The following is a 24,589-nucleotide window of genomic DNA, read 5'->3' as shown; positions in this document are numbered from 1 at the left end:
CGACACAAAGCAGGGGCAGCCTTCAACCTCACGGAATGAAAACGACGTGGCCCGGGTCAGGGAAATCGTACTGCAAGACCGCACCATTACAGTCCGCATGCTATTAGATGCTCTCGACATTAGTAAGACAACATGACACCAAATTTTGTGTGAGAACTTAGGGAAACGAAAGCTGAATGCCAGACTTGCGCCGCACTCCCTCACACTGGACCAGAAGGACATGCGGGCATCAGTGAGCCCTGATTTGCTCTCCGAGGCAGAGAAGGATGCTGCATTCGTCGACAGCATCATTGCTGAAGACGAAACATGGTGTTTTCAATAGAATCCTCAAACAAAGAGGCAGAGAGTCGAATGGCGGTCCACAAGCTCTCCGGCGTCGAGAAAGGTGCGGCGACAGAAGGGCAAAACAAAGACGATGCTGATAGTTTTTTTTTCGATGCCAGAGGTGTCATACACCACGAGTTCGTCCCACAAGGGCAGACGGTGAATCAGGATTTTTATATCCGTGTGTTCCAACACATGCGTGATGCACTGCGACGCTGTCGCCCTGACTTAAGGGCATCTGGACAATGGAACCTTCTGCACGGTAACGCAAGGCCGCACACTGCTCTCAGCGTGACAAAATTTCTCACCAAGCACAGCATTACTATACTTCCCCACCCGCGTTACTCGCCTGACCTCTCCCCATGCAATTTTTTTGTTTCCTCGTGTGAAGAGAGCTCTAATAGGTCGCTGGATGGGGAGCATGGAGGCCATTCAAGACGCCACGACAAAGGAGCTGACGGCCCTGCCAAAACAAGCATTTTCCAACTGTTTCCAAGACCTCAAGAAGCGTTGGAAGCTGTGTATAGACTGCAAGGGAGACTATTTCGAAGGGGTGCTGCACAAATAATTTCAATATTAAACGCATTTTTTTTAATAAACTCAGTCTCGGAACTTTACGGGCAAAGGTTCTATATTACATCGATTAACAAAAATTATCATGCATTCATGGACTAACTTCTCTAGGCAATTGGAAAACACTGGCAGAATAGATATGGGTCAGTAATTAGATAGCGCATCCTTGTTCCCACCTTTGAACATTAAAGTTACTTTTGCAATTTGGAGTTTTGAAGGAAACACGCCAGAAATAAATGCGTTGTTTATGATGTGTGCAAGTGGTTGCGAGATTAAGTTAGATGCATGCTTAATTGGCAAAATTTGCAAACCGTCTATGTCACAACTTTTGCTGTTCTTAAAAAACAGGAGTGTCCTCAACTTCTTCCGCTACTAGTGAGGCTTAAAATGCTTTTTCGCAACCCTTAGGCCCCAAGAACATAAAATTGTCCTCTGAACTAGCGTCTACAGTGGCAGTGCTGAAAAAGTTGCTGAATGTGTTTGCTAACTCGACACCTGGTAATATTTTGCCATCAATGTTAAGCTTGCCAACTGTGGGCTTTTGGTTTGTGTTTAATGAAATACCCAAGCGTTTCTAGACAATATCAGTTGTTCTGATTACGTCTGCATTAAAAAAGTTATTTATACAGTCTCTCTTGGCTTTTCATTTAAGGCTATTTACCTTATTCCGATAACATTTAAAGCTTTTTAGATCTTCCATGCTCTTAGTTTGCATGAAACGCTTGTAAAGCTTATTCTTGAAGCGTATTGCCTTTAGGCATTCTCGTGTTAGCCATGGCTTACACATGTTTTTGAGGACTGCTTTTTAGTAGCCGATGAAAAATATTCTGTACATATTGTCACGTGCTTCCACAGAACCTCGACGGAAGAAGCAGAAGATGAAGGACTGACCCGCGGAGAAAGAGGAAGAAAAAGAGAGAGCTGAAGGACGCTGCTAGGCTTCCTGCTTCCATCCTGCTTCGACCGGTCCCCTCTTTGAATAAACCCCCGTGCGTGCAGAGCACGTAACAGGTTGGTGGAGGTGCTGGGTATCGACCACGGAGCATTCCATCTACCGAAGGAGCCGTAGACTCGCAGGCTTCCCACCACTGCCATCGGACATGCCTGGAGACGACAATGCTGAGCAACCCGGGCTATCCACAGCGAACAACTGGCCACATTATCGAGAGCCCCGCACATTTTTTGGAAAACCTGAAGAGGACGTTGACGAGTGGCTGAAACACTACGAGCGGGTGAGCAAATACAATCGATGGAACGCTGCTACTAAACTGGCTAACGTTGTGTTTTTCCTTGCCGCCACTGCCCTTGACTGGTTCGACAATCATGAGGATACACTGAGTTCATGGGCTACCTTTACGACCGAGATAAAGAAAAATTTTGGGGATGAATCGGCAAAGAAGAAGCGTGCGGAACAGACATTGCTTCACCGCGCGCAAGTACCCGGAGAAACTTGCACGGCATACATCGAAGCCATCTTAAAGTTATGCAAGCTAGTTAACTCCAGAATGCTTGAAGAAGACAAAGTCGGCCACCTTCTAAAAGGAATTGCGGAAGATGTTTACAATTTCCTGATTAGCAAAGAGAGCCTGAGCACCACCGCTGACGTTATAGAACATTGCAGAACATTTGAAGCTCTTAAGCTGCGTCGAATCACCCCTAAATTCGGAAGATTGGCCAATGTCACCTCTATAGCCAGTGTTGAAGCCAGTCCTCCAAATTCTATGGCTGATATGATTCGAGAGATTGTGCGCGAGGAATTGTCCAGATCCCGGGATACCTTCTGCCACACACAATATCTGCGGCACAGTTCTGCACCGGAGGAAGATGTTGCCGCCCTGTCGACTCCGTGGGCTTCACCCAACGGCACTTTGCCCATGGACGATCGGAACATTGCCCAACGTTATCGCCACCAGCCGACAGAAAGGAGGCCCACCTACCCAGAAGACGTGGTTCGTCAGCAGCGAGATCCTGGCTTCAGCCAACGTCGCGACTTTGTTCGCCAGGACTCTTATGGCGGTCGCTGGCGCTCTCAACCTTTGTGCTACCGGTGTGGCATTGCAGGATATATCGCTAGATATTGCCGCCGTCGTTTCCCAACTTCTCAAGACTGCCAACCCCCGGCGAATACTTACGGGCAACTGCACACCGCGCAGCAGAGACCCCCAACGTCCGCTTGGGACCCGTACCGTCCGAGCAATTTGCGGAGTTCATCACCCGCATCTGACCGCAGTGTGACGCCGCCACCTCAGCGCCAACGGCGGTCACCTTCTCCTCGACGTCGTGCATCCCCTCCGCCTCCGGGAAACTAGGAGGCGCGGCCGATGGAGGTGAGGCCGCCGGCGAGTCGATGACGTCCAATCTACCTCTGCCCGTGTTTATGTTGAAGAACAAACTGGAAGTGTTTATTGATGGTGTGAAAACAATGGCTCTTGTGGACACTGGTGCTACCGTATCCGTTATGAGTTTGAGGTTTAAGAATCGTTTAGGTAGGAAAGTGATGTTTAGTGGTGACCGTGCAGCGTTATTCCGTGGTGTCGGTGGTGAACCTTTGGTTCCACTTGGTGTGTGTGCTTCGGATGTTGTTATTGGTGGTCTAACGTTTAGAACAGAATTCGCAGTGCTACCACGGTCAACGCATGATGTGATTCTTGGGATTGATTTTCTGCAAGAGTGTGGTGCAACTTTAGACTGTCGTACGGGAGAAGTTGCTTTGAATTCTTCGTTACTTTCAGCTCTTGTGGATAACTCGACACCGGATTTTGGAGCATTTGCGGTGGAAGAAGATACTATTGTACCAGCTTTCTCTGCAGCATTCGTGCGGGTTTCCTCTATTCACAATCAGTGCGAATCTTTTGAAGCTGTGGTAGAGCCTACGACACTCGCCTGCTCTAAGAAGAGTATCGTCGTGCCTCGTTGCGTCGTTCCCGTGGTGAGAGGCCGTACCGAGATGTGGACAGTGAACCACTCTGAAGAGCCAGCTGTGTTGCCCCGGGGCCTCAAACTCGCCCGTTTCGAGGAAGGTGTGTCAGGTTTCGTCGCGGCGTTAACCAACTCTGTCAGTGAGCAGCACGTGAAAAGAGATATGGAGACCCAAGTTAAGGCTATGATTAATCAGGCTCTTTCCCCAACCGAGCGTCGCACTCTAGTGGAACTCCTTCTGAAACACGTGTTCGTGTTCGACTTTGCCAAAGACGATTCAACACCACCGCCTACCAGTCGTATTCATCACACGATCAACACCGGCTCCGCACCTCCTATACGCCAGAAGCCCTATCGAGTCTCAGCCACTGAACATAAGTTAATAGATGACCAAGTTCAAGAGATGCTAAAGCGAGGCATAATTCGAGAATCCTCCAGTCCTTGGGCGGCTCCAGTTATCCTTGTTACGAAAAAAGATGGCACATGGAGGTTCTGTGTTGACTACCGTCGCTTAAATACGGCCACGAAGAAGGACGTCTACCCGCTTCCACGTATAGATGACGCAATTGATTGTCTGCACTTTGCTTCATACTTTTCTTCTATTGATTTGAGATCCGGCTACTGGCAAATCCCCGTGCACGCTGCAGATAGGGAAAAAACGGCATTCATTACACCAGACGGACTTTACGAGTTCAACGTTATGCCTTTCGGATTATGTAATGCACCTGCAACATTCGAGCGGTTCATGGATACAATCCTGCGTGGCCTCAAGTGGCAAATTTGTTTATGTTATCTGGACAACGTTGTAATTTTTGGCAAAACGTTTAGTGAGCACAACCGCCGTATGGATATTGTGCTTGATTGCATGGAACGAGCTGGCCTTATCCTCAATTCCAAGAAATGTCATTTTGGGAACCGTGAAACAATTGTTCTTGGTCATTTAGTTGATAAAGAAGGTGTTCGACCAGATCCAAAGAAAATTGAAGCTGTCAAAAGTTTTACGGTGCCTCAATCAGTGAAAGAGCTGCAGAGTTTTTTAGGGCTCTGCTCGTACTTTCGACGCTTTATAGCTAGGTTTGCGGACATCGCTTACCCACTCACGTGTTTGCTGCATAAAGATGCACCGTTCAATTGGACCAGCGAATGTGACGCAGCTTTCCGGCATCTGAAATTTCTTTTGACCTCGGGCCCCATCCTACGCCACTTCTGCCCATCTGCACCAATTGAAGTGCACACTGATGCAAGTGGTATCGGTATCGGCGCTGTACTTATACAACGCCATGGTCACGATCAGCACGTGGTAGCATATGCCAGCCGTTCGTTGAGTAAGAGCGAAAGAAATTACACGGTTACTGAGCAAGAATGTCTCGCCGTTGTTTTCGCTGTACAGCGCTTCCGCTCCTATCTGTACGGGAATGCTTTCACCGTCGTGACCGACCACCACTCGCTTTGCTGGCTAGTGAGTCTTCGTGACCCCTGTGGCCGGCTTGCTCGATGGGCTTTGCGCCTACAAGAATTTAATTTCACTGTTGTGCATAAAAGCGGCCGTAAACACTCAGATGCCGATTGTCTTTCCCGTTTGCCGCTTCTAACGACTGAGGACGACGCAGACAACTTTGATGAATACTTGTCGTCACTTTCACAAGCCTTCCCCGATCTTCAAGTTTTTCGAACTGAGCAACGCAAGGACCAAACATTAACCTCTTTGTTTGATGCCGCTCAAGATTCTGTAAAGAATACTTTTTGCATTCGCGACGGTTTGCTTTATAAGAAGAATTTCGCTTCTGGAGGAGCACGCATGCTTCTTGTCGTACCCGAAAGCCTACGCATCACAGTTCTTGAAATGATGCACGACGACGCCACGTCTGGGCACTTGGGAGTGACACGCACACTCCACCGCACACAACAACGATTTTACTGGCCTAACATGCGTTCAACCATCCAGCACTATGTAGCCAGCTGTGTGCAATGCCAGCGCTTTAAGCTGCCGACTTCAAGTCCACCGGGCAAATTGCGGCCAATCACACCTCCAACAGCCCCGTTTGAGCAAGTTGGCATTGACCTCCTTGGACCTTTCCCACGATCCTCTAAAGGAAATCGATGGATTCTTGTGTGCGTAGACCACTTAACCCGTTATTGTGAGACAGCCGCGATACCAGTTGCTACTGCGTCTGAAGTATCTAACTTCTTACTTCGATTCGTCATTCTTCGGCACGGCCCTCCTGCAGTTCTCATTAGCGACCGTGGACGTCAATTTACAGCGGACGTTGTTGAAGAACTTCTCCGCCTCAGCAGCTGCAGTTTTCGCCACTCCACGCCATATCATCCCCAAACGAACGGTGTGGTAGAACGCACTAATCGTACGCTCACCACCATGCTTGCCATGTACGTCGCTGCAGATCATAAGGACTGGGATGGCGTACTCCCGTTCATCACTCATGCGTACAACACCGCGCAACATGAGACAACTGGCTACAGCCCCTTTTACCTGCTCTATGCTCGCTCGCCTCGCTGCGGCCTTGACACCATGCTACCATTTTTCATCCACGATGAACCTTCTCTTGCGACCACACTCTGCAGAGCTGAAGAAGCTCGCCAGCTTGCCCGCGTTCGAATTTTATCTTCGCAAGAGCGTTCCAAGAACCGCTACGACGTCCAACACCAAGAAGTTTCTTATGTTCCTGGTGACATTGTGCGGTTGTGGACCCCTCTACGCAAGCGTGGTCTGTGTCAGAAACTGCTATCCCACTACACTGGACCATTTGTTGTGTTGGAGTGCATAAGTGACGTTAATTACGTTATAGCACGACTAACTGCTAGTGGTCGACGGTCACGCCAATCTCAGGTGGTGCATGTAGCCCGCCTCAAGCGATTCCATCCCAGACGGTCTGTTTAACTCGCCCGACGGGCATCGTCTGCGAGGAGGGCAATGTCACGTGCTTCCACAGAACCTCGACGGAAGAAGCAGAAGATGAAGGACTGACCCGCGGAGAAAGAGGAAGAAAAAGAGAGAGCTGAAGGACGCTGCTAGGCTTCCTGCTTCCATCCTGCTTCGACCGGTCCCCTCTTTGAATAAACCCCCGTGCGTGCAGAGCACGTAACAATATGTTCAATACTTGGAAAATGTTTTATATGCATCATTTGCATTGGAAAACGTACATGTCATCCCATGCAATTTCTTTAACTTTGTTACAAAAAATGTCTAGCGTAGCTTCATATATGCTTCGGTAAGTAATAGAAAGAATTTTTTTGTTCCATCCATATGTAATAAAAGGATTTTCAACGAAAAGTACCATATTTACACGATTGTAAGTCGACCCCCACACATCCCATTTCCGAAAAAAAAAAAAAAAACCTTGGAGATCGTTTACGCTTGACCTTTAATAATAGAATGCGATAGCACTATCTTGCGGCCTCCGCTTATTGCCAACCGCTATCGGCTGCCGCGCGCAGCAGCGCACATTCCAAAATGAAAATGTATTAGTCACTGAACTACTCATCCACACTTGCGCCATCGTCCTCACTAGTGCTGTCGTTGTAATCACTGCTGTGGTCCCACAGCTCGTCGTTCTAACATTGTCGCGCAGCGAAATCCTGCACTTCGCAGACAGCTACATCACGACATCGCATGGAACAGCTGAAAATTTTGCCTCGCTGCAGCTGCCATACCTGTATCACCCGTTGCGAATGTCGAACTTGCGGCCCGGCACGCTATTCGTTTCTTCGGCGTAAAGAATGACAGCCATCTTGAATGTAGCCGTGAACGAGTGCCGGTCGCTTACCAGACCCGGAGCACAAATGACAAATACTACATTAAAAACTTGTGAAACGTGGCCGTCAGTAGTCAAAAGCATCAGAGCCAAATAAAAACTACGCGCGAGCGGCATCGGCTCTTTCTTTGGCTACCGCCACTCCCCGGCGCCGCTGCGGTTCCAAGTGGGGGTGCCGCCGTGGTGGAACAGCGGCCCTTCCATCATTTATCGATGCTCACTTGAGCGCCGAGTGCGCGGTTGAAAGTAAACCAAAAAAAATTGGACGATGCCTATTAAGAGTAGAACGCGAATACGTTATCGAGCCGCCGCCGCTTATCAGCAGACGCAACCTGCGGCGACGTGTGAGGAGTGGGTTGGTGCCATTTTGCTCCTTATTGACAGCCACCATCGGCCACCTTGCGTGGGGTGGGGATGCCGGTTCTACACGTTGACATAGCAGCTGCTCAAGGCTAGCACCAAGAGCGATGCAACGGAGCCGTGTAGCAAGCATGCAACCATGCTGTAGCATGCCTGATATCTCGCTTGTCTCGCCTTTATTTATGATGGGATGCTTTTATTTATGGTGCAATAATGACGGACATCAGGCAAGGAGATACAATCTCACCAATGCTATTCACCGCCTGTTTAGAGAAGCTATTCCGAGGCCTGAATTGGGAACAGTTGGGGATAAGAGTTAATGAAGAATACCTACATAATCTGCAATTCGCTGATGACATTGCCTTGCTGAGTCACTCATGAGATGAATTGCAAAGCATGATCAATGATTTAGACAGGCAGAGGAAAACTGTAGGTCTAAAAATTAACATGCAGAAAACCAAAGTAATGTTCAACAGCCTAGCAAGGGAACAGCAGTTCACAATTGCAAGCGAGGTGCTGGAATTGGTAAAGGAATGCGTCTACTTAGGGCAGGTAGTGACAGCTCATCCAGATCATGAGAGGGAAATAACTAGAAGGATAAGAATGGGGTGGAGTGCATACGGCAGGTTCTCTCAGATCATGGATGGCAGTTTACCAATATCCCTCAAGAGAAAAGTGTACAAAAGCTGTATCTTGCTGGTACTCACCTACGGGCAGAAACGTGGAGGCTAATGAAAAGGGTTCAGCTTAAATTAAGGACAACACAGCGCACCATGGAAAGAAAAATGATAGATGTAACGTTAAGAGACCGGAAGCGGGCAGAGTGGGTGAGGGAACAAACGCGAGTTAATGACATCCTAGTCGAAATCAAGAGGAAGAAACTGGGCTTGGGCAGGGCATGTAATGCGAAGTCACGATAACCGTTGGTCCTTAACCGTAACGGAGTGGATTCCAAGAGAAGGCAAGCATAGCATGGGGTGGCAGAAGGTCAGGTGGGCGGATGAGATTAAGAAGTTCACACGCTTAGGGTGGGCGCAGCTGGCAAAGGACCAGGTTAACTGGAGAGACATGGGAGAGGCCTTTGCCCTGCAGTGGGTGTAGTCAGGCTGCTGCTGATGATGATGCTTTGGTTTCGATTTTAAGTCGACCCCCGCACTTCGGATTTTCAAATTTTGAAAAATAGATGTGTCAAGCAGGGTTGCTGTATCACGTTGGATGCATGTAGAGCTCCTAATTACTTGTAAAAAGGCATTTGCGTCAAAAGTCTGAGCAAACTCTTTGGTAGCAAGTGAGTCATCTAGAGCATTTATATTCATATCGCCGCCAAGAACAACTTCATACCTTTGATCACTGACACAACTAAAATATTTTTCAAGAAAAGACAAAAATGCTGTAACGCTCCTAAGTGGTGGTATGTAAACGACAGAAAATACGTATGTGTGACACTGAATAGTAAGTATTCTGTAGTCATCTGTTCTCTCAGTAAATTCTTTGGAAATGTAAAAGTTTAAATCTTTTTTGCTAGTATCATGACTCCACCACCCCTCCTGTTACATCGGCTTAAAAAGAAAGATTGTAACCTGGAAGGTTAAGCACTTGATGTTCGTTTTTACACCACATTTCAATAACCATGATCATGTCGAACGAAAACTGAAGCTGGATATAAGCAATGAAATTTCGTCTTCTTCGTAGCAAGCAGACCTTGCATTTAGGTGAAGAAAGAAAAGCGTTGTACTCCAGTAGTTAAGCAGTCACTAAACGCTTGTGGTGTTTTTAAATTCAGGCTGCCCATGTATGGTTTTGCTCAAGTTTGACACCAAAGAATTGCTTTGCAATCTTATCTAAGTCAGCTATGCAAGATAAACGAAGGACACGCGACGTCTCGGTCTTTCCCGTCAGAATTTTTACTCCCTTCACCCTTGCAAATCTCCAGCCCTTGTCATCCTTCCTGGTTTTTGCCACGGTTTTGTATCCCGCTGCCATGAAAACTACACAGCATAGTGCAAAGTCCATGTGTTCAGGTTCCCGCAAGATGACAAACTGTGCAAGAAATCGATTCGTGCAATATCACAACAGGACTTCTTCCATACGCAGAACTGAAGGGTAAGTAATCTCATATTCCTGAGTAATATTTTATCTGTGAAATAAACATCGTGGTTAACTCTGCTCTTGACCTGGTAAGTGATATCGACTAATTTCTTGACGTGTGGAGCAGGTTTTTTTGTAAAGAATGTCATTTGTGTGATCGTGTCTAGCATGGTGCCTTCATTCCGTGCCGGCTCCACTAGAAAAGCGGCGGTTAACTCATGATTCCGTTTTGCTGAGAGTTCAATTCCTTGATAACAATGATTGTAATAGGTCTGACAACTATGTCCATTAAGCAATGTCCGGACATCCTTCTTTCGTACACCTAGGAAGGTGTGTATTCTGATATGCTGCAATAGACGAAAATTGCTTATCCATTGGCCTGCGACTGCCGCTTTTTGACCAATGCGACTGATTGCCAGAAGTGCTCATTAGAGCAGCAAAACTTTGCTCATCAAGCACACCCCATGGAATGCTATGGCGCAAGTCTGCCCACGGTCTTTTGGCCACTTTTCAGCATCCAAGAGACTGCGGTTTTCTGGCATCACAAAGCATCAGGAAAACTTTATTTTTGTGTGGATTCTATCACAAGGGACACCAGTGATGCGACTGCAACTGAGATTAACGGTTCGGGCACGCTTCACCACGGAATTTGACAGCGCTTCCATTTGCTCCGCCGTAAACAGCACGGGGCACTCGGCACTCGCTTGGCACCCGTTAATAGGCAGGTCATCGGTCGCCAGTTTCGTACTTTTGTGGCATGTTCTGTGGCTGCATGAGACTAATTCATCAGCGGTATTAATTTGACACTGCATGCGCAAAAGGGTCGCCGCCGACGAGCGGTGGCGATGCCTTCGCTTGCCGCTTCGCTCTAAACAGGTCAAGCTCTTCGTGCGCTTCGAGTAATGCGGCTTAATATGCATGCGTTTCGGTCGGGACCGTAAGAAATTTCGAATAAAGCGATATTTCGAGTAAAACAATTTCGTTATAACGAGGGATAGGGGCTGGTTATAATCTGTGCATTTCTCTGTCACCTGACTGATAGTGTGAATATGGCCTATTGTCAAGTATCCTTTAAGAAAGCCTGCCTGATCGTTTGGATGATTGAAGTATAAGGCTGCCCTGAATCTATTAGCCATTACCTTAGTAAATACCCTGTAGGCAGCAGACAGTAAGGTGATTGGTCCGTCCTTGGCGTCTCCTTTCTTATGAATTAAGATAATGTTAGCATTCTTCCAAGCTTCTGGTACGGTCGAGGTCATAAGGCATTGCGTATACAGGGTGGCTAGTTTTCTAGCAGAATCTCCCCTCCATCTTTCAACAGATCTACTGTTACCTGATCCTCACCAGCTGCTTTCCCCCTCTGCATTGCTCCTAAGGCTTTCTTTACTCCCTCTTTTGTTACTGGCGGCATATCCTGTTGCCGTGTGATACTGCCTATCTCATTTACGTCCACATTACATTGGCTACTGTACAGATCTGTGTAGGACTCTTTGGCTACTTTAACTATGTTTTCTATGTTACTAATGACATTGCCCTCTTCGCCTCCTTTCTCAAAGCGCTAAAACAACATGAACAAAGAAAGAACAGACAACTTGTACATTTTGTAAAACCACAAATGCTTTATACATGTCCTCAGTACTGCCATGTAAATGACAGTGCACGTGCGCGATAACAGTGTGTAGCTGCCAAGAACAGAACCAGTAACCATGTGCAGGATTACATTGATATACTCAGGAATGCCAGTTATTTTTTTGATAATCAAATAGAAGGTGCGCTAACACAAGTGCTTCCCAGAGATGTATTCTCTGTGATTCCATAATCTCCATCATCAGCTGACCTCATCCGATGATACGGCACTAATTTAGCAATGGAACGCAATTATTGCAGGGAATGGCTAGGCTGCTTCCGGAGAAATTTCTAACATTATTGTTGTGCTGGCATAGCCAATTGTTGAGGCAGCAGCCTGTTGGGCCGACATACTTTTTGCCACCGCTGTGAAGAATTTACACCGAACATGCTTTGAAAACGGCTTTTTTTCATGTAGTGTCAGAAAAAAATTTCTAGCTGGAAGAGTTTTTGTGTTATAAACTCAAACTTTAGTTTTTTCCATTTTAGACATTCCAGAATGTTTTTAATATTTTTTCTCCAAGAAATTTTGTCTTGTCGATACACTTTTTCTAAATCGTCAACTTTTCTATCGGCTTGCTGATTTTTTTTTGCATTATTCACACAAAGTATTTGTGTAAGCAAGGCAGCAATGTGGGCTAGTTGGTTGTACATTTAGTTTGAATAACGCGCTGCACACTAACAAAACGACAACTGGAACTGGGGACAGAGGCCAAGCACGCACTAACAACTGAGATTTATTCTGGTACGAGGGTACATAAATACATGTCATGAACATGCTGAAACAATTAATTCATTGCCAACGGCTGTGTCGCACGCTCCTTCGTTTCGTGATTAGATACACCTCCTCACTTGATAACAACACCGAGGGTGTGCTTACGCACTCGTCTTCACCGGCCTCCCATATCTCTTTCTTTCTTTTCCTTTGCCCGAGCTAAAATTGTTGTCCGATCAAAGCACGGTGAACATTTGTGATTTGCGCAATGGGGGGCGAGGTTTCCAGGATTCGTTATTTTTCCTAAGTTATTACTGTGCTCTTTCAACCTGGTGTTTAGACATCTGCCTGATTGACCTATGTAGCTCATGCCGCATGACAAGGGAATTTTGTAGACTATTATACCGGTGGCACATTCTACGAACTTTTCTTGGTGTGCATTCAAACCAAAAGTATTTGTGTTGAAATAAATGTCTCCTGAAAGCACATTCTATTTCCATCATGTTTGTGCAAGTTTAGTTTTTTTACACCTCGCATATTTTGCAGGAAAAATTATACCTCGGACCTATCAACACCAGTCATTTTTTCCGTAGTAATGAAAAAGTTATACAGTTGCATCATGCAGTCGTAACCGTTCTGTGAGTCTTCTTTAACCTCATGTAAAAACACACATCTGGCCTTCAGGGCCCATGCTCAGCATGTTCTATTTATCTCGCCGGCTATCACAAAATTGCCTGATCACGTCGTGATACAGCAAACACCTTTCAAAGTAAATGATACTAAACACTGGCTATATGAACATGTCCAACCACGTGCTTTTGTTGACGATAGATGGACGGGTGCACGGATGGGCAGGCGGACGTATGATATGAAATTTCAACTCTCCCCCAAAAATTTGTTGAAAGTTTTTTCCCCGCATAATGAACCCTTCCCCAAATTAATGTCAACTTTTCTGGTAAAAAAGTGGGTTCTTACGGAAGTACATACAGTATTTGCCCGGTATCAAGGAAATCGTGCACAATTCAATTGACTTCTGAGGTATGCTGCACAAAGAAACTTGTGTGCATCGGTTTTTTATGACACATCTGCATTCAGTATCACTTCGCAAAGGTCTGCATGCTGCCATATGATGACTACTGACTGGGTAGTGTGGGGATATAAGTGTAACACGAGTCGTTCATTTTCTTCATATCCTTTCATTACTGCATGATAGTTATGTGAAATAACCTAGAACTCAACTCTGTGCAAGATGAAAGCTGTGTAAAAAGCCCTCAAGATCACAAATTTAAAAACTGGGCTCATCCAAACGACTCCTGTTTGATTAAAGGGCGGGGTAATTCTGGATAAAACGTGTGTACGTATAAGTACATTGTTCACTTCTACTTCTGTAGGTGATGAAGTATGAACAGCATGTAGCATTTGACGAAATGAGCACATTACAAGCAAGTTTTTCTACAAGTAACGAAAAAAAACCAAAACTCAATGACAATAAAAAAACACTGCAACTGGTGGGCCCTCAGCTTGCCGATAAAACCACCAATACTGTAGAGGTTGCATGTGGACGCACAACAAATCTAGCAGAAGCTCCTCCATGGCAGCATGGTACCTCCTTGCGAGCGAGCAACACATAGCGGGTGTCTCTGCTTAGCAGCCACTGTGTGTGCCTTTTGCAGACCTTATTTGTAATAACGGCACTTGTGTAACGATTGCACAAATATAGGGTTCATGCTGCAAGTGCAGTCCGGTGAGCAGCTGCATAGGTGAATAATTGTGCAACTGGTCCTTGTTGCAGTAACACGCGTGGTCCAAGACTCCAATGGCAGTTCGAATGAACGACGTTCTACTTTATTAGCGCCTATCAAGGAAGATGCTTACCACAAAAGTGCCAAGATCTAAAATATTGTGCCTGAGACTTTTCACTTCTCATCCTGGCTTCCCACTTGTGCAGCAGCTTTGATAATGAAAACCATTACAAGAAAAATGAGTAGCCCAAAGCCCACCTGTGATGCACTCACCAGTAGCAGGCATGACTAGCCAGAGCGAACAGATACTCGTTGAAGCTCTCGATGGGCTTCTCTTGGAGGACGTAGTCGATGCGCCGCCCTCCGTTCAGCTGGCCCACACCAAGGTCGTCCACGCCTTGCAAGTCGGACGCTGTCACTGAACACAAATGGCAATGACTCCACTCAGGCCCAGATTAATATTTGCTACTCGATTCGATTTACACTGCACTTCAACCATTCTAACAGTCCAGATTTTCCTAATCTAACATAAACTCACGGCAAAGCAGCGCAAGATTTCCAAACGACAGCATCTTGCACTCTTAGCATGAGTCAACTTGTAAAATCTGCACATAATCTGCACATGGTGGCTCGCAGGTGCGCGAGCCACTGCACGCCTTTAGTTTAAGTTGTCAAACCTGACCAGGCAGGCAATTCTGCCAAAATGTTTAGTTTTCAAATCTACTGTATACTGCCGATTATAAGTCAACATTTTTTTTTTTTTTCGAAAAATGACATTCCAAAGGTGGGGGGGTCAACTTATAACCAGAGTCGACCTGCAGACCGACTGTAACAAGAAGCTGTGGTTAATACATGGAGTATTTGGATCTAAACATCGATGGGCCAGCACCTTTCATGGCAGAGAGACAGCTCCTGCTGGCTACATGTTGGGCCCTACTATCCCGTTTGGCTGCACTAAGCTTAGTACGGTGGCAGACCGACTGTAACAGGAAGCTGTGGTAAATACATGGAATATTTGGATCTAAGCTTCGATGAGCCAGCACATTTCATGGCGGAGAGACAGCTGCTGCTGGTTACATGTTAGGCCCTACTATCCCGTTTGGCTGCACTAAGACTAGTACCGTGGCAGACCGACTGTAACAGGAAGCTGTGGTAAATACATGGAATATTTGGATCTAAGCTTCGATGGGCCAGCACCTTTCATGGCGGAGAGACAGCTGCTGCTGGTTACATGTTAGGCCCTACTATCCCGTTTGGCTGCACTAAGACTAGTACCGTGGCAGACCGACTGTAACAGGAAGCTGTGGTAAATACATGGAATATTTGGATCTAAGCTTCGATGAGCCAGCACATTTCATGGCGGAGAGACAGCTGCTGCTGGTTACATGTTAGGCCCTACTATCCCGTTTGGCTGCACTAAGACTAGTACCGTGGCAGACCGACTGTAACAGGAAGCTGTGGTAAATACATGGAATATTTGGATCTAAGCTTCGATGGGCCAGCACCTTTCATGGCGGAGAGACAGCTGCTGCTGGTTACATGTTAGGCCCTACTATCCCGTTTGGCTGCACTAAGACTAGTACCGTGGCAGACCGATTGTAACAGGAAGCTGTGGTTAATACATGGAATATTTGGATCCAAGCCTCGATGGGCCAGCACCTTTCATGGCGGAGAGACAGCTCCTGCTGGCTACATGTTGGGCCTTACTATCCTGTTTGGCTTCACTAAGACTAGTACCGTGGCAGACCGATTGTAACGGAAGCTGTGGTTAATACATGGAATATTTGGATCCAAGCCTCGATGGGCCAGCACCTTTCATGGCAGAGAGACAGCTCCTGCTGGCTACATGTTGGGCCTTACTATCCTGTTTGGCTTCACTAAGACTAGTACCGTGGCAGACCGATTGTAACGGAAGCTGTGGTTAATACATGGAATATTTGGATCCAAGCCTCGATGGGCCAGCACCTTTCATGGCGGAGAGACAGCTCCTGCTGGCTACATGTTGGGCCCTACTATCCTGGTTGGCTTCACTAAGACCAGTACCGTGGCAGACCGATTGTAACAGGAAGCTGTGTTTAATGGTTAATACATGCAATATTTGGATCCAAGCCTCGATGGGCCAGCACCTTTCATGGCGGAGAGACAGCTCCTGCTGGCTACATGTTGGGCCCTACTATCCTGGTTGGCTTTACTAAGACTAGTACCGTGGCAGATTGTTTGTAACAGGAAGCTGTGGTTAATACATGGAATATTTGGATCCAAGCCTCGATAGGCCAGCACCTTTCATGGCGGAGAGACAGCTCCTGCTGGCTACATGTTGGGCCCTACTATCCTGTTTGGCTTCACTAAGACTAGTACCGTGGCAGACCGTTTGTAACAGGAAGCTGTGGTTAATACATGGAATATTTGGATCCAAGCCTCGATAGGCCAGCACCTTTCATGGCGGAGAGACAGCTCCTGCTGGCTACATGTTGGGCCCTACAATCCTGCTTGGCTTCACTAAGACTAGTACCGTGGCAGACCGATTGTAACAGGAAGCTGAGGTTAATACATGGAATATTTGGATCCAAGCCTCGATAGGCCAGCACCTTTCATGGCGGAGAGACAGGTCCTGCTGGCTACATGTTGGGCCCTACTATCCTGTTTGGCTTCACTAAGACTAGTACCGTGGCAACCGATTGTAACAGGAAGCTGTGGTTAATACATGGAATATTTGGATCCAAGCCTCGATAGGCCAGCACCTTTCATGGCGGAGAGACAGCTCCTGCTGGCTACATGTTGGGCCCTACTATCCTGTTTGGCTTCACTAAGACTAGTACCGTGGCAGACCGTTTGTAACAGGAAGCTGTGGTTAATACATGGAATATTTGGATCCAAGCCTCGATAGGCCAGCACCTTTCATGGCGGAGAGACAGCTCCTGCTGGCTACATGTTGGGCCCTACTATCCTGTTTGGCTTCACTAAGACTAGTACCGTGGCAGACCGATTGTAACAGGAAGCTGTGGTTAATACATGGAATATTTGGATCCAAGCCTCAATGGGCCAGCACCTTTCATGGCGGAGAGACAGCTCCTCCTGGCTACATGTTGGGCCCTACTATCCTGTTTGGCTTCACTAAGACTAGTACCGTGGCAGACCGTTTGTAACAGGAAGCTGTGGTTAATACATGGAATATTTGGATCCAAGCCTCGATAGGCCAGCACCTTTCATGGCGGAGAGACAGCTCCTGCTGGCTACATGTTGGGCCCTACTATCCTGTTTGGCTTCACTAAGACTAGTACCGTGGCAGACCGATTGTAACAGGAAGCTGTGGTTAATACATGGAATATTTGGATCCAAGCCTCGATAGGCCAGCACCTTTCATGGCGGAGAGACAGCTCCTGCTGGCTACATGTTGGGCCCTACTATCCTGTTTGGCTTCACTAAGACTAGTACCGTGGCAGACCGTTTGTAACAGGAAGCTGTGGTTAATACATGGAATATTTGGATCCAAGCCTCGATAGGCCAGCACCTTTCATGGCGGAGAGACAGCTCCTGCTGGCTACATGTTGGGCCCTACTATCCTGTTTGGCTTCACTAAGACTAGTACCGTGGCAGACCGATTGTAACAGGAAGCTGTGGTTAATACATGGAATATTTGGATCCAAGCCTCGATAGGCCAGCACCTTTCATGGCGGAGAGACAGCTCCTGCTGGCTACATGTTGGGCCCTACTATCCTGTTTGGCTTCACTAAGACTAGTACCGTGGCAGACCGTTTGTAACAGGAAGCTGTGGTTAATACATAGAATATTTGGATCCAAGCCTCGATAGGCCAGCACCTTTCATGGCGGAGAGACAGGTCCTGCTGGCTACATGTTGGGCCCTACTATCCTGTTTGGCTTCACTAAGACTAGTACGGTGGCAGACCGACTGTAACAGGAAGCTGTGGTTAATACATGGAGTATTTGGATCTAAACATCGATGGGCCAGCACCTTTCATGGCGGAGAGACAGCTTCTGCTGGCTACATGTTGCGCCCTACTATCCCGTTTGGCTGCACTAAGCTTAGTACGGTGGCAGACCGACTGTAACAGGAAGCTGTGGTAAATACATGGAATATTTGGATCTAAGCTTCGATGGGCCAGCACCTTTCATGGCGGAGAGACAGCTGCTGCTGGTTACATGTTAGGCCCTACTATCCCGTTTGGCTGCACTAAGACTAGTACCGTGGCAGACCGACTGTAACAGGAAGCTGTGGTAAATACATGGAATATTTGGATCTAAGCTTCGATGGGCCAGCACCTTTCATGGCGGAGAGACAGCTGCTGCTGGTTACATGTTGGGTCCTACTATCCCGTTTGGCTTCACTAAGACTAGTACCGTGGCAGACCGATTGTAACAGGAAGCTGTGGTTAATACATGGAATATTTGGATCCAAGCCTCGATGGGCCAGCACCTTTCATGGCGGAGAGACAGCTCCTGCTGGCTACATGTTGGGCCCTACTATCCCGTTTGGCTGCACTAAGACTAGTACCGTGGCAGACCGATTGTAACAGGAAGCTGTGGTTAATACATGGAATATTTGGATCCAAGCCTCGATGGGCCAGCACCTTTCATGGCGGAGAGACAGCTCCTGCTGGCTACATGTTGGGTCCTACTATCCCGTTTGGCTTCACTAAGACTAGTACCGTGGCAGACCGTTTGTAACATGTGGTTAACACATGGAATATTTGGATCCAAGCCTCGATGGGCCAGCACCTTTCATGGCGGAGAGAGCTCCTGCTGGCTACATGTTGGGTCCTACTATCCCGTTTGGCTTCACTAAGACTAGTACCGTGGCAGACCGATTGTAACAGGAAGCTGTGGTTAATACATGGAATATTTGGATCCAAGCCTCGATGGGCCAGCACCTTTCATGGCAGAGAGACAGCTCCTGCTGGCTACATGTTGGGCCCTACTATCCTGTTTGGCTTCACTAAGACTAGTACCGTGGCAGACCGATTGTAACAGGAAGCTGTGGTTAATACATGGAATATTTGGATCCAAGCCTCAATGGGCCAGCACCTTTCATGGCGGAGAGACAGCTCCTGCTGGCTACATGTTGGGTCCTACTATCCCGTTTGGCTTCACTAAGACTAGTACCGTGGCAGACCGATTGTAACAGGAAGCTGTGGTTAATACATGGAATATTAGGATCCAAGCCTCGATGGACCAGCACCTTTCATGGCAGAGAGACAGCTCCTGCTGGCTACATGTTGGGCCCTACTATCCTGGTTGGCTTCACTAAGACTAGTACCGTGGCAGACCGATTGTAACAGGAAGCTGTGTTTAATGATTAATACATGCAATATTTGGATCCAAGCCTCGATGGGCCAGCACCTTTCATGGCGGAGAGACAGCTCCTGCTGGCTACATGTTGGGCCCTACTATCCTGGTTGGCTTCACTAAGACTAATACCGTGGCAGACCGATTGTAACAGGAAGCTGTGGTTAATACATGGAATATTTGGATCCAAGCCTCGATGGGCCAGCACCTTTCATGGCGGAGAGACAGCTCCTGCTGGCTACATGTTGGGCCCTACTATCCTGGTTGGCTTCACTAAGACTAGTACCGTGGCAGACCGATTGTAACAGGAAGCTGTGTTTAATGATTAATACATGCAATATTTGGATCCAAGCCTCGATGGGCCAGCACCTTTCATGGCGGAGAGACAGCTCCTGCTGGCTACATGTTGGGCCCTACTATCCTGGTTGGCTTCACTAAGACTAATACCGTGGCAGACCGATTGTAACAGGAAGCTGTGGTTAATACATGGAATATTTGGATCCAAGCCTCGATGGGCCAGCACCTTTCATGGCGGAGAGACAGCTCCTGCTGGCTACATGTTGGGCCCTACTATCCTGCTTGGCTTCACTAAGACTAGTACCGTGGCAGACCGATTGTAACAGGAAGCTGTGGTTAATACATGGAATATTTGGATCCAAGCTTCGATGGGCCAGCACCTTTCATGGCGGAGAGACAGCTCCTGCTGGCTACATGTTGGGCCCTACTATCCTGTTTGGCTTCACTAAGACTAGTACCGTGGCAGACCGATTGTAACAGGAAGCTGTGGTTAATACATGGAATATTTGGATCCAAGCCTCGATAGGCCAGCACCTTTCATGGCGGAGAGACAGCTCCTGCTGGCTACATGTTGGGCCCTACTATCCTGCTTGGCTTCACTAAGACTAGTACCGTGGCAGACCGATTGTAACAGGAAGCTGTGGTTAATACATGGAATATTTGGATCCAAGCCTCGATAGGCCAGCACCTTTCATGGCGGAGAGACAGGTCCTGCTGGCTACATGTTGGGCCCTACTATCCTGTTTGGCTTCACTAAGACTAGTACCGTGGCAACCGATTGTAACAGGAAGCTGTGGTTAATACATGGAATATTTGGATCCAAGCCTCGATAGGCCAGCACATTTCATGGCGGAGAGACAGCTCCTGCTGGCTACATGTTGGGCCCTACTATCCTGTTTGGCTTCACTAAGACTAGTACCGTGGCAGACCGTTTGTAACAGGAAGCTGTGGTTAATACATGGAATATTTGGATCCAAGCCTCGATAGGCCAGCACCTTTCATGGCGGAGAGACAGCTCCTGCTGGCTACATGTTTGGCCCTACTATCCTGTTTGGCTTCACTAAGACTAGTACCGTGGCAGACCGATTGTAACAGGAAGCTGTGGTTAATACATGGAATATTTGGATCCAAGCCTCAATGGGCCAGCACCTTTCATGGCGGAGAGACAGCTCCTCCTGGCTACATGTTGGGCCCTACTATCCTGTTTGGCTTCACTAAGACTAGTACCGTGGCAGACCGTTTGTAACAGGAAGCTGTGGTTAATACATGGAATATTTGGATCCAAGCCTCGATAGGCCAGCACCTTTCATGGCGGAGAGACAGCTCCTGCTGGCTACATGTTGGGCCCTACTATCCTGTTTGGCTTCACTAAGACTAGTACCGTGGCAGACCGATTGTAACAGGAAGCTGTGGTTAATACATGGAATATTTGGATCCAAGCCTCGATAGGCCAGCACCTTTCATGGCGGAGAGACAGCTCCTGCTGGCTACATGTTGGGCCCTACTATCCTGTTTGGCTTCACTAAGACTAGTACCGTGGCAGACCGTTTGTAACAGGAAGCTGTGGTTAATACATGGAATATTTGGATCCAAGCCTCGATAGGCCAGCACCTTTCATGGGGGAGAGACAGCTCCTGCTGGCTACATGTTGGGCCCTACTATCCTGTTTGGCTTCACTAAGACTAGTACCGTGGCAGACCGATTGTAACAGGAAGCTGTGGTTAATACATGGAATATTTGGATCCAAGCCTCGATAGGCCAGCACCTTTCATGGCGGAGAGACAGCTCCTGCTGGCTACATGTTGGGCCCTACTATCCTGTTTGGCTTCACTAAGACTAGTACCGTGGCAGACCGTTTGTAACAGGAAGCTGTGGTTAATACATGGAATATTTGGATCCAAGCCTCGATAGGCCAGCACCTTTCATGGCGGAGAGACAGCTCCTGCTGGCTACATGTTGGGCCCTACTATCCTGTTTGGCTTCACTAAGACTAGTACCGTGGCAGACCGATTGTAACAGGAAGCTGTGGTTAATACATGGAATATTTGGATCCAAGCCTCAATGGGCCAGCACCTTTCATGGCGGAGAGACAGCTCCTGCTGGCTACATGTTGGGTCCTACTATCCCGTTTGGCTTCACTAAGACTAGTACCGTGGCAGACCGATTGTAACAGGAAGCTGTGGTTAATACATGGAATATTTGGATCCAAGCCTCGATGGGCCAGCACCTTTCATGGCGGAGAGACAGCTCCTGCTGGCTACATGTTGGGTCCTACTATCCCGTTTGGCTTCACTAAGACTAGTACCGTGGCAGACCGTTTGTAACATGTGGTTAACACATGGAATATTTGGATCCAAGCCTCGATGGGCCAGCACCTTTCATGGCGGAGAGACAGCTCCTGCTGGCTACATGTTGGGTCCTACTATCCCGTTTGGCTTCACTAAGACTAGTACCGTGGCAGACCGATTGTAACAGGAAGCTGTGGTTAATACATGGAATATTTGGATCCAAGCCTCGATGGGCCAGCACCTTTCATGGCAGAGAGACAGCTCCTGCTGGCTACATGTTGGGCCCTACTATCCTGTTTGGCTTCACTAAGACTAGTACCGTGGCAGACCGATTGTAACAGGAAGCTGTGGTTAATACATGGAATATTTGGATCCAAGCCTCAATGGGCCAGCACCTTTCATGGCGGAGAGACAGCTCCTGCTGGCTACATGTTGGGTCCTACTATCCCGTTTGGCTTCACTAAGACTAGTACCGGGGCAGACCGATTGTAACAGGAAGCTGTGGTTAATACATGGAATATTAGGATCCAAGCCTCGATGGGCCAGCACCTTTCATGGCAGAGAGACAGCTCCTGCTGGCTACATGTTGGGCCCTACTATCCTGTTTGGCTTCACTAAGACTAGTACCGTGGCAGACCGATTGTAACAGGAAGCTGTGGTTAATACATGGAATATTTGGATCCAAGCCTCGATGGGCCAGCACCTTTCATGGCGGAGAGACAGCTCCTGCTGGCTACATGTTGGGCCCTACTATCCCGTTTGGCTTCACTAAGACTAGTACCATGGCAGACCGATTGTAACAGGAAGCTGTGGTTAATACATGGAATATTTGGATCCAAGCCTCGATGGGCCAGCACCTTTCATGGCGGAGAGACAGCTCCTGCTGGCTACATGTTGGGTCCTACTATCCCGTTTGGCTTCACTAAGACTAGTACCGTGGCAGGCCGATTGTAACAGGAAGCTGTGGTTAATACATGGAATATTTGGATCCAAGCCTCGATGGGCCAGCACCTTTCATGGCGGAGAGACAGCTCCTGCTGGCTACATGTTGGGTCCTACTATCCTGCTTGGCTTCACTAAGACTAGTACCGTGGCAGACCGTTTGTAACAGGAAGCTGCGGTTAATACATGGAATATTTGGATCCAAGCCTCGATAGGCCAGCACCTTTCATGGCGGAGAGACAGCTCCTGCTGGCTACATGTTGGGCCCTACTATCCTGTTTGGCTTCACTAAGACTAGTACCGTGGCAGACCGATTGTAACAGGAAGCTGTGGTTAATACATGGAATATTTGGATCCAAGCCTCGATAGGCCAGCACCTTTCATGGCGGAGAGACAGCTCCTGCTGGCTACATGTTGGGCCCTACTATCCTGATTTGCTTCACTAAGACTAGTACCGTGGCAGACCGATTGTAACAGGAAGCTGTGGTTAATACATGGAATATTTGGATCCAAGCCTCGATAGGCCAGCACCTTTCATGGCGGAGAGACAGCTCCTGCTGGCTACATGTTGGGCCCTACTATCCTGTTTGGCTTCACTAAGACTAGTACCGTGGCAGACCGTTTGTAACAGGAAGCTGTGGTTAATACATGGAATATTTGGATCCAAGCCTCGATAGGCCAGCACCTTTCATGGCGGAGAGACAGCTCCTGCTGGCTACATGTTGGGCCCTACTATCCTGTTTGGCTTCACTAAGACTAGTACCGTGGCAGACCGATTGTAACAGGAAGCTGTGGTTAATACATGGAATATTTGGATCCAAGCCTCGATAGGCCAGCACCTTTCATGGCGGAGAGACAGCTCCTGCTGGCTACATGTTGGGCCCTACTATCCTGTATGGCTTCACTAAGACTAGTACCGTGGCAGACCGTTTGTAACAGGAAGCTGTGGTTAATACATGGAATATTTGGATCCAAGCCTTGATAGGCCAGCACCTTTCATGGCGGAGAGACAGCTCCTGCTGGCTACATGTTGGGCCCTACTATCCTGTTTGGCTTCACTAAGACTAGTACCGTGGCAGACCGATTGTAACAGGAAGCTGTGGTTAATACATGGAATATTTAGATCCAAGCCTCGATAGGCCAGCACCTTTCATGGCGGAGAGACAGCTCCTGCTGGCTACATGTTGGGCCCTACTATCCCGTTTGGCTTCACTAAGACTAGTACCGTAGCAGACCGTTTGTAACAGGAAGCTGTGGTTAATACATGGAATATTTGGATCCAAGCCTCGATAGGCCAGCACCTTTCATGGCGGAGAGACAGCTCCTGCTGGCTACATGTTGGGCCCTACTATCCTGTTTGGCTTCACTAAGACTAGTACCGTGGCAGACCGTTTGTAACAGGAAGCTGTGGTTAATACATGGAATATTTGGATCCAAGCCTCGATGGGCCAGCACCTTTCATGGCGGAGAGACAGCTCCTGCTGGCTACATGTTGGGCCCTACTATCCTGTATGGCTTCACTAAGACTAGTACCGTGGCAGACCGTTTGTAACAGGAAGCTGTGGTTAATACATGGAATATTTGGATCCAAGCCTTGATAGGCCAGCACCTTTCATGGCGGAGAGACAGCTCCTGCTGGCT

The 24,589-nt window shown here is 47.8% G+C and overlaps 1 protein-coding gene across 3 annotated transcripts in view; it reads right to left on the bottom strand.

The window, feature by feature from the left end:
- PAPLA1 (Phosphatidic Acid Phospholipase A1) overlaps positions 1-24,589 on the bottom strand; it is a 142,541-nt gene that overhangs the window by 12,429 nt on the left and 105,523 nt on the right. For all 3 annotated transcript variants that reach the window (XM_077642100.1, XM_077642094.1, XM_077642107.1), the window contains one exon: positions 14,391-14,535. In XM_077642100.1, coding sequence (XP_077498226.1) covers positions 14,391-14,535 — 145 coding nt within the window. The remainder of the gene's footprint in view (positions 1-14,390; positions 14,536-24,589) is intronic.

This window comes from Amblyomma americanum, chromosome 1 (genome assembly GCF_052857255.1).
Source record: "Amblyomma americanum isolate KBUSLIRL-KWMA chromosome 1, ASM5285725v1, whole genome shotgun sequence".
Taxonomy (NCBI): domain Eukaryota; kingdom Metazoa; phylum Arthropoda; class Arachnida; order Ixodida; family Ixodidae; genus Amblyomma; species Amblyomma americanum.
The sequence above is the reverse complement of the archived record's forward strand: the minus strand, read 5'-3'. Positions and strand labels throughout refer to the sequence as shown.